The 19776-nt window shown below is 44.5% G+C and overlaps 1 protein-coding gene across 1 annotated transcript in view; it reads right to left on the bottom strand.

Annotated features, from left to right (window-relative positions):
* Positions 1 to 7380: 7380 nt before the first annotated feature.
* The window catches only part of LOC122543700 (zinc finger protein 585B-like), a 59988-nt gene continuing 47592 nt past the window's right edge, over positions 7381 to 19776 (bottom strand). Inside the window, exon 7 of the mRNA XM_043682489.1 lies at positions 7381 to 8666. Within this exon, the coding sequence (XP_043538424.1) occupies positions 7680 to 8666 (987 nt within the window). The 3' untranslated portion in view covers positions 7381 to 7679. The remainder of the gene's footprint in view (positions 8667 to 19776) is intronic.

The raw sequence follows: 19776 nt of genomic DNA, 5'->3' as shown, positions 1-19776 counted from the left end.
CTTGAACACGGGTGAGGTCCTGGAGGACTGGTGAATTGCTAATGTTGTCCCCTTGTTTAAGAAGGGTAGCAAGTATGATCTAAGTAACTATTGACCAGTGAGCCTGACGTCAGTGGTAGTGAAGTTGCTGGAGAAGCTATTGAGGGATAGGATTTATTCCCATTTGGAAGAAAATAGACTTATCGGTGACAGGCAACATGATTTTGTGCAGGGATGGTCATGTCTTACCAATTTAATAGAATTGAATAGACGTGAGAAAGTTGATTGATGAGGGAAGGGCCATAGATGCCATATACATGGTCTTCATTAAAACGTTTGATATGTTTTCTCATGGTAGGCTGATGGAGAAAGTGAAGTCACATGGGGTCCAGGACGTGTTAGCTAGACGGATAAAAAAACTAGTTAGGCAATAGGAGACAGAGAGTAGTACAAGAAGGGAGTTTCTCAAAATGGAGATGTGTGACCAGTGGTGTTCCACAGGGATCTGTGCTGGGACTACTGATGTTTGTGAAAAACGCAAATGATCTGGAGGAAGGTATACGTGGTCTGATTAGCAAGTTTGCAGACGACATTAAGATTGGTGGAGTAGCTGATAATGAAGGGCATTATCAGAGAATACAGCAGAATATAGATAGATTGGAGAGTTGGGCAGAGAAATGGCAGGTGGAGTTCAATCCGAAAAAATGTGAGGTCTTGAAGATTCAATTTAAGAGCGAAATATATGGTAAATGGAAAGGCCTTGACGAAAATTGATGGACAGAGAGATATGGGTGTCCAGGTCCATTGTACCTTGAAGGTGGCAACGCAGGTCAATAGAGTGGTCAAGAAGGCTTACGGCATGCTTTCCTTCATCAGACAGTGTATTTACTACAAGAGTTGGCAGGTCATGTTACGGTTGTATAAGACTTTGGTTTTTGAAACGTCTGCTGAATGTTTCCCCCGCAGTTTCTGTGCCCAAAGTCTGTCAAATTCTTTGGTTGGGCCATATTTAGAATAGTGCATACAGTTCTGGTCGCCACATTATCGAAAAGATGTGGATGCTTTGGAGAGGGTGGAGAGTGGGTTCACCCGGATGTCACCTGGCATGGAAGGCGCCAGCTATATAAAAAAGTTTGCGCAGATTAGGATTATTTTCATCAGAATGACGAAGGTTGAGGGGGAACCCGATGGAGTTTGACAAAATCATGAGAGGTACAGACGGGGTGGATCGTAAGAAGTTTTCTTCCCAGAGTGGAGGACTCAATTACTAGGGGTCACGAGTTCAAAATGAGAGGGGAAAAGTTTACAGGAGATATGTAAAGGGTGATGGATGCCTGGAACACGTTGCCAGCAGAGGTGGTAGAGTTGGGGATGATAGCGTTTATTAAGATGTATCTAGACAGATGCATGAACGGGCAGGAAGCAGAGGAATACAGGTCCTTAGGAAATAAGTGACAGGTTTACATAACGGATCTGAACAGCGCAGGCTTGGAGGGCCGAAGGCCCTGTTCCTGTGCTCTAATTTTCTTTGTTCTTTGCACAAATATTTAAAAACACACATACGTTTACATCACAAATGCTTCACAGAAATGGAGATATGCATGGCATTTACGCCCAGGCACAGAGAGGAAAAGAACTGAGAATTTGACGGACTTTGGGCACAGAAACTGTGGGGGAAACATTCAGCAGACATAAACTAAAACTCTCATCAGTACACCAAAAACCTTTAAATAAAGTAACTGGTCAACCTTTTGAGTGTCGTCTTACGCATTTCGAAATCAAATTTGCTTGTCAGACATTCTAAGCAGATCTCCAAGTGCAGTTCAAGGGATGAAGAAACAAGCAAACACTAATCTGAAGTCAAAATTAAAGATAAGCTACCAATATTCCCCTTGCCAGCAACAGCTCATTCATGATGAAAAAAATCGATTTTCCAAATTAAGAGAGACATTTACAAAACGTAGCAGGACAAGCCAAAATGCACAATTGCTAATATATCTTGCACCTACGCTCACAGGTTTCAAATGTCTGCACAATTAAATTCGAAGATCACATTCTGACATTAAATATTCATGCAACATAATACTGTTATTATTCTAAAGAAGACTGAACACGCTGAATGGGTTTTCAAACTATATTGTAATGATATTTTGCCAAATATCTAACCAATCAACATTTTATTCGTGTTCCAGCACAGATTAATAAATGAACAATATCATTTTAACATCAATATACAATTGCTCTACAATTTGCCATCATGCCATCTAATGTCACATAATATGACAATATACGTATTAAATGTGTTGAAATCTCTTACAATCAGAGAGCGTGGAATGCTGGAAAAGAAATTAGTCTGCTAATGAAAGGGAAGAAATTAAATTCATGCAGATTTACAACACAAAAATAAAATAACTTACTTACGATTCATTTCTTACCCGGTGCACGAATAAAGGTGAAAATAGAATGGAAATGGTAAATAAGAGCCCGTTGCCTGGTCCTATATTTTTAAAGCCATTTCTGAAGCTTCATGTTTTAGCTCAGTGACACATTCCAATCACTCCTAAGTTATTTTAAATGAGAACCACCAGACGGACTATTAAGGTGCAGCATGCAGATCAGTTACAGCTCCGTAAAAACTCACTGTTTCTTGCCTTCCATTTCTCGAACTGACATGAGAAGCAATTAATTGTATATGTGAATGATTTGTTCACTGCAAATTTCGTATTCGTCCCACAACAAAACCAACTATTGGATCAGTTATTTTAACTGTTTCATCTTATTTCTGCAGCGTTCCGAATTACTTCATGCTTATAAGTGCCAGGTTATTTAATCGATTTGGCGTACTGATGAGAGTTTTAGTTTATGTTGTTTTACTATCGCACAAATATTTTAAAACATTTACAGTTGAAGTATTGAACATTCTGGTTGACTAACATGAGAAGGCGTCTCATAAGGAGAAAGTGAGTTCGGCAGATGCTGGAGATCAGAATCGAGAGTGTGGTGCTGGAAAAGCACAGCAGGTCAAGCAGCATCCGGCGAGCAGGAGAATCGACCTTTTCGGGCATAAGCCCGTTGGCAGACGAGGGGCTTATGCCCGAAACGTCGATGCTTCTTGCTCCTTATCTCATATGGAACTGACTCGTTGGTGAAAGTGATTTGTTTCTATTCATATGCCTTATCGTTCTTTGGTTGAAGTTCCTCCTGTCCCTCTGGATGTAGTTCATGTCATTTTCTATTGACCCGAATAAGAGTTGAGGGGGTATGCAGCCAAAAAAAGCTCGAGAACTGGAATACAATCATCAGAGTATAAATAAATATTTTTATATTTATGCATCAGAGCTTGAAATGAAGTTTTTTTTAAATCTGGAAGCACAGTCTTTTTGATGCATTTAGCATTCTTTTTTCTTAAAAATGCCTTTATATCAAAACGGAGTGGACTGTGATTATACTGAAATACCTTTCACCTATCAGTTACGTTTTTCTTCAAAGTGATTACAATGTAGATAGCAAGGCCAGGATTTGTTGAACGCTCTTAAGTACCCTTAAGAAACAGGTACTGCACTGCCTCCCTGGTCCGCTTAAATCATTACAATTGGTAGAGAATAGGATATCTGCATCTAGGTTTTACGTTTAAATGTTATTAGTGTGGATAGTAAGTTAGCAAGAGACGTAAACAGATTTCAAAGGGATATAAAGAGGGTAAGAAAATGGGAAATAAATTCATAGACCTATTCAAAATAAGGCGAGAATAAAATAGACTTTTCCCGTGGCAAAAAAAAAACCCAGAAAAAATAGCATACATTCCAATTGTCAGAAATGATAAGATGTTGAGTTGATTGGAGTAATCTGAGGGGTATGTCATTCAAAACAATCCAGCCTGCTCTCATTTACCTCAATGCCACTTTTCTGCACCATCTTCTTGTAATTTGATGTCATTAGTCCCAAGACCTTTATCGATTTAAACCTCAAAGTCCTCGGAGATAGATACTTCTAAAGATGCACTACTCTCTGAGTGAAGAAGTTCTTCATAACCTCTATATAAATTGGCTTCCGACTCATCCTGAGATTAAGTCCACAGCTACATGAACCTCCAGGGAGTGGAAACAGCCTCCAACTACCACGCCTCGTAATTACTTTGCAAGTATCAACAAAATCGCTTCTATTTTCATGGAACACGAGAGAATACAAATTGAGTTTCATAAAACTTTATAGCATGTTTAGACGTTGGTCATTATTTCAGGAACAATTAAGTACTCATGAAAGGCATCTTGAAGTATTAAGCATCATAGCCACACAGCATGATGAAAAACGAGAGTGGGAAGCCGAAACATCATGAGGGAGAAGGAAAGAGAGAATGGGAATGTAAGAGTTGGAGTCATAGAAACAAGGGGAGTAGGAGCTGTATTTAGGGAATCTCAGAGGCAATGAATGACTAGAAAAAGAAGAGTTATACACATAGGTTTGCTCAGTTGAAAATCTCGATAAAAGTCTATGCAGACTTCATCGTGCAAGCTATGGTCTTCAGACATAACTATGTCGTTGTGTACCATCCATTTATTGTTTCACAGTTGATGGTGTGAACATCATATGAAAGTTTCCATGCAGACCGTTTCTTCCTATGCAACTTTTCATTGCAATATACTTTGATTATGAAGATCAGTACGGCAGGGTTCTTTCTGATCTACATTCCCCACAGAAGTTCCCTCCACCCTCTTAATGTATTAGTAATGTTGACGAAGAAAGGAAAGTGTGCAACATGCATTCACATGCACACACTCATGTTGACAGTCAGTCTCTCTCTCTCCCACACAAATACACACACACAAACAAATAAGTCTATGGGGTGAATTTACATTTGAAGAATTATATTTGCATTCTATTTTTGCACAAGAAGCACACAACCTATAGGCAGCCAATCCATATAACATTTTATAAATTCCCACTTTAGAAATAGTAACAGTCTGACTCAAGATTGGGATACAGATAGACTCTAACCTCACACCTTTAATACATCCGAGCCGACATGTCACCTGTTTTAAATAAAATGTTATCTCAAGAATGTGACTTAAGAGAAGCTCTGGGATATACATATTAATGAACCGAAACCTGCAAGCCATTCTAAAAGATGAAAGACTTAACAGCAATCTAGGTTTTTTCAATATATTATTTTCATTGCATGACACTGATCTTTTCGTATAAATCCTGTGTCCTATGATCCTCCTCCACCAGCTACCCAATGAAGGAGCAGTTATCTGAAAGCTCGTACTTTCAAATAAACCTGTTGGACTATGACCTGGTGTTGTGTGATTTTTAACCTTGTTCTCTTCCTATCAGTATACTCAGCCTCACTTTAATTTGAAACACCATCACTTAACAAAAATCAGCTACAAGCAGCACCTTTAAGCTCAATTTCCCACTTCTCCTTTTCAAATGCAGGATACTTTTAGAAACCAGCAGAGCGAGATAGATATGTTGAGTGAATAGAGAAATGTAGCAATAGATTTTTTTTATTTGACACGTGATAGTGGGCATTGTTGCCTTCCATTAAAGTGATGTGTCAAAAACATTGTTGTGGTCTGGTGCCACACTTGGACTTTAATGAACCAGGTGAGAGGAAGAGCTTCCTTTACTAAAGGACATTAGTGAACCAGATGACTTTCCTTTCCTGACAAGTGATTTGTGGTCATCATTAATTCGCAATGCCATTTATTTTGAGTGGGGACACGAGGATTTTCATGTGGGGATTAATTACTGAAGGTGGTGTGCTTTGGCAATTTGGGACATGCGTTAAGCTTGCAACAAGCGAAACTGTGGGAAAATGAAGTGTAAGGGAAGAGAGAAAATGTATTTAAGACAACTAGGAATCTGTGGAATTGCTTATTAGGAAGGGAAGCCAATGTATTAGAATGCTCAGTGGTCTGGTTTAAAGAGTGACTACGTTGGCGTGTGTGAATTTAATGAGAAACAACTTTCCTGCTCTCATCCTCACAAAAACTCCACCAGTACAGAACAAGGGGGAAGGGAGCATCCAGAGATGTGATAGCAGTTTACAAAAGGCGTTTTTTTTTAAATAGTTGACAGAACTTTCTTCAGGTACTCTAGAAACGTATTCTGAGCTACACATAGATGAAGACATTGTTGGTGGAACTAAATATCTGAAACGTGTTGGTCATCTCCTGGAATACGTACTGCAGGTCACTGAATTCCAGTCCAATCGAAGTAACTCTAAACTTAAAGCCTCAGGTAGATGAAATATCTAACAAAACAGGCCCATAGAATGAGGTAGCCGTGAAATGGGAAATTGCGCAACAATGGACCTCATGCACTTATCAATGTCTGTGGGTTTTCACTTCTTGACGCTCCAGAGCCTCCTGTGGGTTCTACTGGCCACTAGGATGTGTTTTATGTTAGGACATTGAGCAGCACCTGTAACTGTACACATCACTACCACCTCATTCCAAACCTACACCACCATTTACATGGGTAGGTTGCCCCTCAGGTCCCTTCTAATACTTCCCCATCCCACCTTAAATCTGTGCCCTCCAGTTTTGGTCTGCACGGCCCTGGGAAAAATGCCTTGATGAATCACTCTATTCATTCTCATGATTTTGCAAACTTCTATTTATATGTTCTCCAGACTGAATTGCAATTGGCACAATGGTATTGTGAATTTGGGCCGAACATCCTGTCCCTACTCAGAATATTGTGTATACTATAATGTTCAGTAAAAAATAAGTGCTAATCACCACAGGAAGTGACATCACCAACCCAAAGAAACCCAAACAAATAAACAAAGTAGGAATCATCAGCAGTTCTTTCGCCTGAGGCTCACTGAAGATGTTACTTTGTATAGTGACAAGACATCTGAAAAATGAACCTTCCAACTCAGCGAGCAGGGAAGCAATCAACCAAAGCAATCAGTTAATAGGAACTGAAATTATCAGAGATGCAGAAGATGTAGTTCAATAACACAATAAGAAATACGAGCAGAAATTAGGCCACTCAGCCCATCATGTCTACTCCATCATTCAATCATGGCTAATACATTTCTCAACACCATTCTCCAGCTTTCTCCCCACCACCCTTGATACTCAAGAAGATATCTATCTCAGTCTCAAGTATATTCACTGACCTGGCCCCCACAGCCTTCTGTGGTGATGAATTCCACAGATTCACCACTATCTGGTTGATTAAGTTTCTCCTTATCTCAGTTTTAAAAAGACGTCACTTTACTCTAAGTCTATGCCTGAGAGGCAACTTTCTCACACAAAGTGATAGCTGGAATGAGCTGCCAGATGAAGTGGTGGAGGCTAGTACAACTGCAACATTTGAAAGGCATCTGGATGAGTATATGAATAGGAAGGGTTTGGAGGGATATGGGGCATGTGCTGGAAGGTGGGACTAGACTGGGTTGGGATAGCTGGTCAGCATGGATGAGTTGGACTGTTTCTATGCTGTACATCTCTATGACTATATTAAAGACTTTAATAAAGTCAATATAAATGGCCAATGACAAAGGTTCATTCCTTAGTGTGCGAGTTCTTTCTGAACTTGCAAATGTGTTAGAAAACAGCAAAGCCTTTTACACAAACACAGCACGTGATTGGGATCCACCTAGAGTCAGTTTACTGGAGTGTTAACAGTTCAAAATCACTTCCCACATACAGAACAAGTGAATGGTCTCTCCATAGGCTGGTGTATCAGCAGGTGAGTTGACTGAGTGAATGTTTATCCCCAGTGTGAGCTCGCTGGTGTTTCAGCAGGTTGGATGATTGAGTAAACCCCTTCCCACAATTGGAGCAGGTGAATGGCTTCTCCCTCCCATGAATTCGCTGGTGTATGAGCAGAATGGTTGACTGAGCAAATGCTTTCCCACAATCCAAGCAGATGAATGGTTTTTCTCCAGTATGTACTCGCTGGTGTATCAGCAGTTTAGAAGAGCAATTGAATGCTTTTCCACATTCAGAACAGGAGAATCTTCTATCCCCAGTGTGAATTCTTTGGTGTATCAGCAGATTAGATGAGCAATTGAATGCTTTCCCACATTCAGAACAGGGGAATGGTTTCTCCCCAGTGTGAATTCGCTGGTGTATCACCAGATTAGATGAGCGACTGAACCCTTTTCCACACACAGAGCAGATGAATGGCTTCTCCCCAGTGTGAACTCGCTGGTGTTTCAGTAGACTGGACGACGAAGTGAATCCCTTACCACAGTCAGAGCAAATGAATGGTTTCTCCCCAGTGTGAAGTCGTTGGTGTATCTGCAAGCTGGATGACCGAGCAAATGCTTTCCCACACACTGCGCAGGTAAACGGTCTCTCTCCAGTATGAACCCGCTGGTGTATCTGCAGGTGGGATGAGAGAATGAACCCCTTCCCACAATCAGAGCAAGTGAATGGTTTCTCCCCAGTGTGAATTCGCTGATGCATACGCAGGCTGGATGACTGAGTGAATGCTTTCCCACACACTGAGCAGGTGAATGGCCTCTCCCCAGTGTGAACTCGCTGGTGCACCTGCAGGCTGGATGACTGAGTGAATCCCATCCCACAATCAGAGCAGGTGAATGGCTTCTCCCCAGTGTGACTGCGTTGGTGAGTTTTCAGCTGGGATGGGTAAAGAAATCCCTTCCCGCAATCCGCACATTTCCACAGTCTCTCCCCAGTGTGACTGCGTCGATGTTTGGTCATCTCAGATTAATTTTCACAGACTGTTCCGCACACAGACAATATGTGTTCTTCCCCGGTGAGAATGGTGCTTTTCCTTCGATGTTCAAAATCCTGAGATAATTACGTTGTGATAAACAGAGTGACCGCCAGATTTGGATGTGGTTTCATTTGAAGCCTGCAATTGTCATCAACCTTTCAAAAGCAAAACAGATGTATTAGAAAAAATAGAAGAAAACACAGGGTTGTGAAACTGATAGCAAGAGAACCTGGTCAGTTGTGGAGATGATACGGAGGCATTATCATTAAAACTGAACTGGTTCCCAGATCATCTTCAGGGAAATGAATCAATCAGTGTTTACTGAAAACAAAAGCCAAAGAGGAACGTGGGGCACGCACAAAAGATAGGCATTTTATAGATTTAGAACTCAAGCCTTTTACTGATTTCTCCCCGTACTCGTCAATCCCTCCGAAGGGTTAATAACAAGAGCAGAGTTCATTGAAAGTGGTGTTGCAGAAAAACAGATTGGTGAAGATAGCATTAGCAATGCTTGCTTTTGTCAGTCAGTGCATTGAGTAAGAATTGGGACCTCATGCTGTAGCTGTGTTAGACATTTGTTAGGCCGACTTTGGAATACTGCGTTCAGTTCAGGTCTCTTTGCTGTAGAAAATATGTTTCTAAACTTGAAAGCATTCAGCAAAGATTTACAATTTTGTTGCTGGGATTGGAGAGCTGAAACATAGAGATGCTGAATCGGCTGAGGCTTTTTTCTTTGGAATGTCAGAGGTGGAGGAATGACCTGAGAGAGGTTTATAAGGTCATGAGTGACATGCAATGGATGAATAGCCAAGGACTTTTTTTCCTCAGGGTAAGGGAGTTCAAAACTAGCTGACATAAGCTTAAGGTGAGGGGGGGAAAAAGATTTGAAAGGGACCTGTGGGGCAATTTTTTCACACATAGGGTGCCTGTATAAAATGACCTACCGGGGATGTAGTAGAGACAGGTACAACTGCAAAATTTAAAAGGCATCTGGATGGGTACATGAAGAGGAATATTTCGAGGGACCTGAGCCAGATGTTGGCAAATGGGACAAGATCTGTCTAACATATCTGGTTGGCACGGACAACTTGAACCAAAACATCTGTTCATTTGCTGCAGACCTACAAAATGAAGTGCTTAAACAAAATGGTGGAAAATCAAAGTCAAATCAGAAAATGGTGAAGACATTCAGCAGGTCTGCCAGTATCTGAAATAGTAACAGATGTAGGAACAGTTGCAACCTTGTAGAAATGTTTAGATGGTCATACAAGGCACCGCAATAAGTTACATGCTGAATGCCAGAAAATGCGAATAGACAAAATTGGTGCTTGATGACCAGCATAGATACCATGGGGATATTGCATTCAACAATTTTCTATCCGAGACCCTGAACTAATTTAGTTCCATGTAGCTCTGTGCCTCTCTATTTTAGTAAGCAGGCAGGAATGGCAAGCAATGAAGAATGCAAACGATACTTTGGCCTTCATAATGAGAGTTTTTGACTAGTGGAAGAGGGTATCTTTCTGTAAGGGCTTTGGGTGAGCCCACATCTGGAGTATAGTGTGCACCTTTCTTCTTTCCCAAGGAAGGACGCCCAGTCCATTGAGAGAGAATAAAGAATGTTCACCAGATGTATCCCTGAGCTTTCAGGACAGATATACAAAGAGAAAATCTAAACTTGTTTAATCCTTCTTTCTTTTGTCTCTTTGAGCTGCTGACTATATCAATAACTAACTGTACCTCACATTTCCTGATCTGAATCTGCCCATCTAAGCCTACACTTTAGTTCCCACTTGCCTGCTATAAAAGATTAAAATCACCCCAAAGTTATGAGCAAAAGCCCCAAGAGGAGATTTGTTCCATCTCTGCCCGGAGATAATGGATTAGGCTATACAAGAACCAACTCCCACAAAAACAGCCCAATGCCACCAGAATCTAAACTCTTCTGTTACATTATTTGTGCAGATTTGCATTCATCTCATCTGTCCTCTTATTCCTGCTCTTGCTAGATCTGGCACTGGGAGAAAGTCTGACATTATTCTACTTGAGGTTGGGTATTTAATGAATCTCCCATCTTCCGATATTCGGCTTTCACGTCCTCATCCCTTTGTTTATCTGTGCTGTTAGTACCTACGTGTTCCACAGCTACTGGCTGTTCACCCTCCAGCTCCAGAATGGCCAGCAGCTGCTACATGATATCCCAGATCCTGGTGCTAGAGATCTGACATACCACAGAAGTGCTGTCTGTATCCCTGACTATTGAATCTTCTGTCACTGTAGACCTGTCATCCTTTTTCCTTCCCTTTTGTGCCGCAGACCAAATGTGGTGCCATGAAGGTGGCTGTTGCGGGTTTCCCGAGGCCATCCCCAACCACTCCCAACAGTAGCAAAAGCAGTATATCTATTTGACAGGAGGATGACTACTGGGTACTCCTGCACTTCCTTCCTGTGCAGTTTACTTTACCTAATGGTCACCTATACCTTTCAGCCTGTATAATTCTCAGTGTGGCAGATGCTCCACAGTGTGTCCACCCACAGCTCCAGCTCTGAAAAGTGGTTAGCCAGCAGCTGTAGGTGGACACACTTCCTGCATATGTAGGGGTCAGTAACGCCAGAAGCTTCCGTTAAATCCCATATTGTGCAATTGGTACATACCAGAGGTCTGGGGTTTCCTGTCATTACTTCCCTGTAAATTAACACAGTTACTCCCTTTAAGAGAATTTAATTGAACAAAAGGCCTTCCTTCATTTTAAGCATTTCTGTTAAAACTGAAAGCCCCTGCTTTTACAGAAGCTGATATATTATACTTCAAACCTGTGAGAAAATACTCTGCACTTATCACTTACCAATTGGATCTTTCCATTGGGACTGTATCACTTTCTGAATGGCCCAAACTGAGCATGAGCACCGCACTCGATCTTTCAGCTGCGCCTTCTCCCTGTCTCGCCTCCCTCTCTGTTGTCATCCAAATCCAAAGCACTCTCATTGACCCAAGGAGTACTCAAAGTGAAGCCTTGTCATTTTCATTATCTGCTCACACCCTACACAGACTTCAGACTCCTTTACTGTTCCAAAGCACCTGAACAGCAGCTCAGGGAGTAGCACCTCATCTTTCAGTTCATCCCTTTATAACCCTTCAGACTCAACATGGACTTCAGGAGGTTCAGGATTGACAAAGATTTGTCAGGATCTGGAAAATTCCAGCACCCATTCAAGTGGAATCTAAGTCAATAAGGAATTTTAAAAGAAAGTCTATAGGTATTTACAAATGAAGAATTTATAGAATCATAGAATCCCTAGTGAGGAAACAAGCCCTTCTGCCCAACAAGTCCATACCAACCCTCCAAACAGCATCCCACCCAAAACCATTTCCTTGCCCTACATTTCCCCTGTTGGTATGATCAGCAAGTTTGCAGATGACACAAAGATTAGTGGAGTAGCAGAAAGCATAAGGGACTGTCAGAGAATACAGGAGAATATAGATAGACTGGAGAGTTGGGCGGAAAAGTGGCAGATGGCTTTCAATCCAGACAAATGTGAGGTGATGCATTTAGGCAAGTCTAATTCTACAGCAAATTATACAATGAATGGAAGAGCCTTGGGAAAGGTTGATGGGCAGAGAGATCTGGGAGTGCAGGCCCATTGTACCCTGAAGGTTGCTGCACAGGTGGATAGAGTGGTCAAGAAGACAATTAGTATGTTTGCCTTCATTGGACGGGGTATTGAGTATAAGAGCTGGCAAGTCATGTTAAAATTGTACAAGACATTGGTTCGGCCGCATTTAGAATACTGTGTACAGTTCTGGTCGCCACATTACCAAAAGCATGTGGAAGCTTTGGAGAGGGTGCAGAGAAGGTTTACGAGGATGTTGTCTGGTATGGAAGCTGCTAGCTATGAAGAGAGGTTGAGTAGGTTAGGTTTATTTTCACGAGAAAAAAGGGAGATTGAGGGGGGACCTGATTGAGGTTTACAAAATCATGAAGGGTATAGACAGGGTGGATAGAGACAAGCTTTTTCCCCCAAGGTGAAGGTTTCAATAACCAGAGGTCATGCTTTCAAGGTGAGAGGTGGAAAGTTTAAGGGGGAACACGCGGCAAGTACTTCACACAGAGGGTGGTGGGCACTTGGAACGCATTGCCAGCAGAGGTGGTAGAGGCAGGCACGGTAGATTCATTTAAGATGCATCTGGACAGTTGCATGAGTAGGTGGGGAGTAGAGGGTTACAAATGCTTTGGAATTGATCGACAAGTTTAGACAGTACATTTGGATCGGCTCAGGCTTGAAGGGCCTGTTCCTGGGCTGTAAATTTTCTTTGTTCTTTCCCCTGACTAATACACCTAACCTACACATCACAGAACACTATTGGGAATTTAGCATGGCCAACTCACCAAACCTGCACATCTTTGGATTGCGGAAGGAAACTGAAGCGCCCAGAGGAAACCCACGCAGACACGGGGAGAATCTGCAAACTCCACATACACAGCCACCGAAGGCAGGAATCGAGCCTGGGTCCCTGACGCTGTGAGACAGCGGTGCTAACCAGACCCACAGTCCCTTCCCCCCACCCACCCCTCAAATCAAAAGTTTCCTTTCTCAGCTGCAGGGCCCAGAACTGAGCATATGCCCTACGACAAATTTGAATGTCTTGCTGCTTTCGAGTTGGACATATCAGGGAGGTTTTCCTACAGCCCAGAACAGAACAAACCTTTTTTTCCTTCCACAGTTAAATGCCAGTGATACTCACATCCCAAAGGGTGCGCTGACAGATCTTGTTTTGAGATCCCATTCTGCAAATTGCTCTCAATTAATATTCTGTAAAACGGATTCACAAAACAACAAAAAAAAAATCACTGTCAGTTCAGCACAGGCACCTACAAAAGACATGCACTTCTCCTGGTTTCAGTTTGCTGTCTCAATGCCCCTCCTCAAATCGCCCCGCCCCCACCCCGGAAGCATGCGCGTGCGCACTGGCGCATCTTGCCCCTAACAAATATGGCGGCAGCACCCGCGGGGCCTATGACAACCTGAGACCAGCAGCCCGTTCCCGTTTGCTGCAAACGCGTGACCGGGAGTTTCTAATGTGGATCTTGGGACCTACGCCGGGTGTTCATAGAACCGGACTGACTCGATTTTCCTCTCGGTGTCCGCAGTAACTCCTGCTTTTCCGTACCCACCTCCTATAGTCAAGTCAGGCGCCAATGACGGCGGCACGGCCCCGGAATCGTCACCGATCACGCGCCGTCCTTCCCCCTCATTCACCCCCATTGGTTGGAGGGCCCGCTGCTTCCAATTGGTCCGCCAGCCCGCTTGCCTCCCCTCCTATTGGTCAGTGACGCGCCGTCAATCAGCCGGGCCCCGTTGTGACATGGGTGGTGGGATCCACCCTCCCTCTGTGTCCACTTCTGACCCTTTCCTTCCCGCCCTGCCCCCTCATTCACCCCTATTGGTTGGAGGCTTAGCTGCTTCCAATTGGTCCGCCAACCCGCATGCCTCCCCTCCTATTGGTCAGTGACGCGCCGTCAATCAGCCGGGCCCCGTTGTGACATGAGTGGTGGGATCCACCCTCCCTCTGTGTCCACTTCTGACGCTTTCCTTCCCGCCCTGCCCCCTCATTCACCCCCATTGGTTGGAGGCTTAGCTGCTTCCAATTGGTCCGCCAGCCCGCTTGCCTCCCCTCCTATTGGTCAGTGATGCGCCGTCAATCAGCCGGGCCCCGTTGTGACATGAGTGGTGGGATCCACCCTCCCTCTGTGTCCACTTCTGACCCTTTCCTTCCCGCCCTGCCCCCTCATTCACCCCTGTTGGTTGGAGGCTTAGCTGCTTCCAATTGGTCCGCCAACCCGCATGCCTCCCCTCCTATTGGTCAGTGATGCGCCGTCAATCAGCCGGGCCCCGTTGTGACATGAGTGGTGGGATCCACCCTCCCTCTGTGTCCACTTCTGACCCTTTCCTTCCCGCCCTGCCCCCTCATTCACCCCTGTTGGTTGGAGGCTTAGCTGCTTCCAATTGGTCCGCCAACCCGCATGCCTCCCCTCCTATTGGTCAGTGATGCGCCGTCAATCAGCCGGGCCCCGTTGTGACATGAGTGGTGGGATCCACCCTCCCTCTGTGTCCACTTCTGACCCTTTCCTTCCCGCCTTGCCCCCTCATTCACCCCCATTGGTTGGAGGGCTCGCTGCTTCCAATTGGTCCGCCAGCCCGCTTGCCTCCCCTCCTATTGGTCAGTGACGCGCCGTCAATCAGCCGGGCCCCGTTGTGACATGAGTGGTGGGATCCACCCTCCCTCTGTGTCCACTTCTGACCCTTTCCTTCCCGCCCTGCCCCCTCATTCACCCCCTTTGGTTGGAGGCTTAGCTGCTTCCAATTGGTCCGCCAGCCCGCTTGCCTCCCCTCCTATTGGTCAGTGACGCGCCGTCAATCAGCCGGGCCCCGTTGTGTCATGAGTGGTGGGATCCACCCTCCCTCTGTGTCCACTTCTGACCCTTCCCTTCCATTTCTTGCCTCCATTTTGTGGAATGAACTGCTCCTCTCCATTCACTACAAATATGTGGAGATGCTAGTGTTGGACTGGGGTGGACAAAATTAAAATCCACACAAAACCAGGTTATAGTCCCAAATAATGGTTTACCATTAGACTGGTAACTCAGAAACTTAACTAACTCCCTGGGACCCAAGTTCAAACCCCACCAATGGCTGAGGGGTTTACTATGAGACCGGCAACTCAGAAACTTAGCTAACATCCTGGGGCCTGGGTTCAAACCCCACCAATGGCAGATGGTGGAATTTGAGTCAGTATAGAATCTGGAATGAAGGGTCTAATGATGATCATGAAACCATTGCTGATTGTCAAAAAAAAAACCCATTTGGGTTCACTAATGTTCTTCAGAGAAGGAAACGCTATCCTTACCTTGTCTGGCCTACATATGACTCCAGACCCACAGCAGTGTGGTTCACTCTTAACAGCCCGATGGGCAAGACATGCTGGCCTGTGCAGTGACACCCTCATCCTGTGAGTGAGTGTACCAGACCAGCAGGTGGCAGTGTAACACATGCAAGGGGGTGGCACAGTGGTTACCACTGCTGCCTCATAGCGCCAGAGACCCGGATTCAATTCCCGCCTCAGGTGACTGTGTGGAGTTTGCGCATTCTCCCCTTGTCTCTGTGGGTTTCATCCAGGTGCTCCGGTTTCCTCCCACAGTCCAAAAATGCGCAGGTCAGGTAAATTGGCCATGCTAAATTGCCTGTAGTGTTAGGTGTAGGGGCCTGGGTGGGTTGCGCTTGGGCGGAACAACGTGGACTTGTTGGGCCGTAGGGCCTGTTTCCACACTGTAAGTAATCTAAGAAAAAGCTGTTGGACTATAACCTGGTGTTGTGTGATTTTTAGTTTTATTCACTACAAAGCCAAGGACCCCCATGGCTACCTTCTCTACAATTCGTCACACAGCACATTCTGCAAGGAATCCATCTCATTCTCCCAGTTCCTTCACCTATGTCACATCTATTCAGATGATGCCACCTTCCAAAACTGATGTGGCTTGCTTCTTCTGTGACCATGATTTCCCACCCACTGTGGTTGACCTAGCACCAGTACTTTTGCCTTTGCCCCTTCCCATCACTCATAACAGCATGATCGGGTTCCCTGTCCTCATTTTTCATCCTTGGCTTAGCACTTTTATCTTTTGCAGACGAGCTGGTGGAGGTATTCATTGACATCTTCAAACTCTCCGCATGCTGAAATCATCACCTGTTTCAAAAAGACCGCCATCATTCCAGTAACTAAGAAAGAATGCAATGTACATTAATGACCACTGCCTCGTGGCTTTGACCCCATAATCCTGAAGTGCTTCGAGAGGCTGGTCACAGACCAGATCAACTATCATCTCCTAACCTGCCTCAATCCCTTGCAACTTGCCTACCAGTGTAACAGGTCCAAAGCAGACACCATTTCCCTAACCCTGAACTCATCCCTGGAACATTTGGATGGCAAGGACACTTATATTAAACTCCTGCTCATTGATTACAGCTCCACCTTCAACACTATTATCCTCTCCTGACTGATTTCAAACTTCTAAGACCTAGGTCTCAGCTGTAGCTCTGCAGTCAGATTCTCAGATTCCTGACCCATAGACCATAGTAAAGAGAGACAACTGCAACTCCTCCACAATAACACCCAGCACTGGTACCTACACCCCCCACCTGAGTCACCCCAAGGATGTGTTCTCAGTCCCCTAACGTACTCCCTGTACACCCATGGACTGGTTACAAAATTCTGAAAAAACACCATCTACAAGTTTCCTGACAACACCACCATGGTAGGACGGATATCAAATAGCGATGAGTCAGAATAAGGGGCTTGGTGACGTGGTGAAATGATAACCTCTTTCTCAATGTCAGCACAACAAGAGAACTGATCATTGACTTCAGAAAGAACATAGGAGAACATGCACCCATCTACATCATTTGAACAGAGGTTGAAAGAGTTGAGAGCATTGAGTTCCTAGGTGTAACGATAACTGACAACCCGTCCTGGACATTGTAGGTCGATGGTCAAGAAGGCACAACAATGCCTCTTCTTCCTCAGGCAGCTCAGGAAATTTGGCATGACCACCAATCTTTACAGATGCACCATAGAGAGCATGTCAACCGGATGCATAACGGTTTGGTGTGGCAACTGCTCATCCGAGGACAGTTGGACTCTGCAGAAGGTCGTGTGCACACTCCAGATCATCACAGAAGCAAACCTCCCATCCATGGGCTCCATTTACATTTCTCGTTGCCGCAGGAAGGCTGACAACATCATTCAAGATCCCTCTCAACCCAGTAATGCTCTCCTAAAACCTTTTCTGACAGTTAGAAAATACAGAAGCTTGAATGCAAGTACCAGCAGGTTCAAGAACAGCTTCTTCAATGCTGTTATCAAACTGATGAATGGACTTTATTATTTCAAATTAGGCTGATCTTGTTAATGTTGATCTTGCCTCATGCGCGTCCTGTATATCTGGTATTGCCTGAATGCGTCACTCTATCCAAGCATTTTTTTAACGGTATGACCTGTACTTACTGCTTGCAAACAAAGCTTTTCACTGTACATCGGTACAAGTGACAATAAATCAAATTGTCATCTTCTTTATTTTTTGGCATTTATATTCTGCGTTGTGGTTTATTATTCTGTGTTTTAAGATAGCACTGGAGAGTGGCGATATTGTACAATACTTTTCACTGCATTTTGTGACAAAATACATGCTCCGATAAATATAGCAAATCTAACTTAATGAAGAGATACAGTAATGGATTGAAGGATTACAGAAAATGGGCAGGAAAGTCCAGTTGAGGCTGAGTTGAAATCAATCATCATCGTATTAAATGGTGGAGCAGGCTCGAGGGGCTAATTTGTCTCCTCCTGCTTACACTTCTTACAGTAATTGACTGTGATTCTGAATGCAAAAGCCTGCATCTACACTGAAGGAGATTTGGGGAAAAGCTGAAAGATAGTCAGGTGAATTAGCATTCCAAACTTAGATAAGGGTGGAGTGTGTGGAAGATAGTGATATCTACTGTCAGACTGAAAAGTATAATTACAGCATCCAGAGCAATTTATTCTCAATGTCTGTCCTGTACTTACAATGGTGCATTTTGGAAAACCCGATCTTTCACATAAACAGTCACTGGGATTCGCGGATGACTTTCTTCCACTCCAGCACCACGGATGCTGAAGTGATTCAACACTTCAGTACTGGATCCACAATCACTGACATTGGTTGGGGCAGGTGGTATTAGCTGAGATGAGTTGGTTGGATGCAAGCATTTTCATGGGCTCTGGTTAATGTTTATTATTGCTCCGGGATCATCAGAGATGCACAAAATGGTTGGCTTTTCATAAATGTTTCTCCAAATTAAATGCCATTGACCGAGAGATTGTCCTGAGTCGATGAGAATATCGCTTCTTTTTGACAAAAATCTGAAGAAGGTCTTGAGCCGTTTCTTCTGCCCTCCTGGATATTTCTTGCTGTGATCATGCAAATCCACATTAAAGAGCTTGGTTTGGAAATCCTGTGCTGGAAAAGAGCAGCAGACCAGGCAGCATCCGAGGAGCAGGAGAATCGACGTTTCGGGCATAAGCCCTTCTTCAGGGGGGAGGGGAAATGAGGAAGCTGGAGAAATCTACATTCATTCCGTGTGCTTGGAGGGTTCCTAGGCGGAAGATAAGGCATTCTTCCTCCAGGCGTCATGTGGCCATGGTCTGGCGATGGAGGAGGCCAAGGACCTGCATGTCCGTGGCGGAGTGGGAGGGGGAGTTAAAGTGTTCAGCAATGGGGCGGTTGGGTTGGTTAGTGCGGGTGTCCCAGAGTGTTCCCTGAAACATTCCGCAAGTAGGCTACTTGCGGAATGTTTCAGGGATGCCTACTTGCGGAATGTTTCAGGGAATACCTCTGGGACACCCGCACCAATCAACCCAAGCGCCTCGTGGCTGAACACTTTAATTCCCCCTCCCACTCCGCCAAGGACATGCAGGTCCTTGGCCTCCTCCATCGCCAGACCCTGGCCACACGACGCCTAGAGGAAGAGTGCCTCATCATCCGCCTAGGAACCCTCCAACCACACGGGATGAATGTAGATTTCTCCAGCTTCTTCATTTCCCTTCCCCCCAACTTATCTCAATCCCAACCCCTGAATTCAGCATCGCCCTCTTGACCTGCAATCTTCTTCCCGACCTCTCCGCTCACATCCCCTCTCCGGCCTATCACCCTCACCCTCACCTCCTTCCACCTATTATATCCCCCCCTCCCCCCCCCACCTTTTATCCCAGCCCGCTTGGCACACCAGCCTCATTCCTGAAGAAGGGCTTATGCCCAAAAGTGCTCCTCGGATGCTGCTTGGCCTGCTGCACTTTTCCAGCACCACACTTTTCAACTCTGGTCTCCAGCATCTGCAGTCCTCACTTTCTCCTTGGAAATCCTGTGTCAGGCTTATGAATGACATAACCTGCCAATGCAACTGACTGATCACAACCAGTGTCTTGATACTGGGGACGTTGGCCTGTGAGAGGGAATCTATATTGGAGAGCCTGTCATCACAGTGGATTTGCAGAGACAC

This window comes from Chiloscyllium plagiosum, chromosome 44 (assembly GCF_004010195.1).
Source record: "Chiloscyllium plagiosum isolate BGI_BamShark_2017 chromosome 44, ASM401019v2, whole genome shotgun sequence".
Taxonomy (NCBI): domain Eukaryota; kingdom Metazoa; phylum Chordata; class Chondrichthyes; order Orectolobiformes; family Hemiscylliidae; genus Chiloscyllium; species Chiloscyllium plagiosum.
Note: the sequence above shows the minus strand (reverse complement) of the source record. Positions and strands in the feature narration are given on the sequence as shown.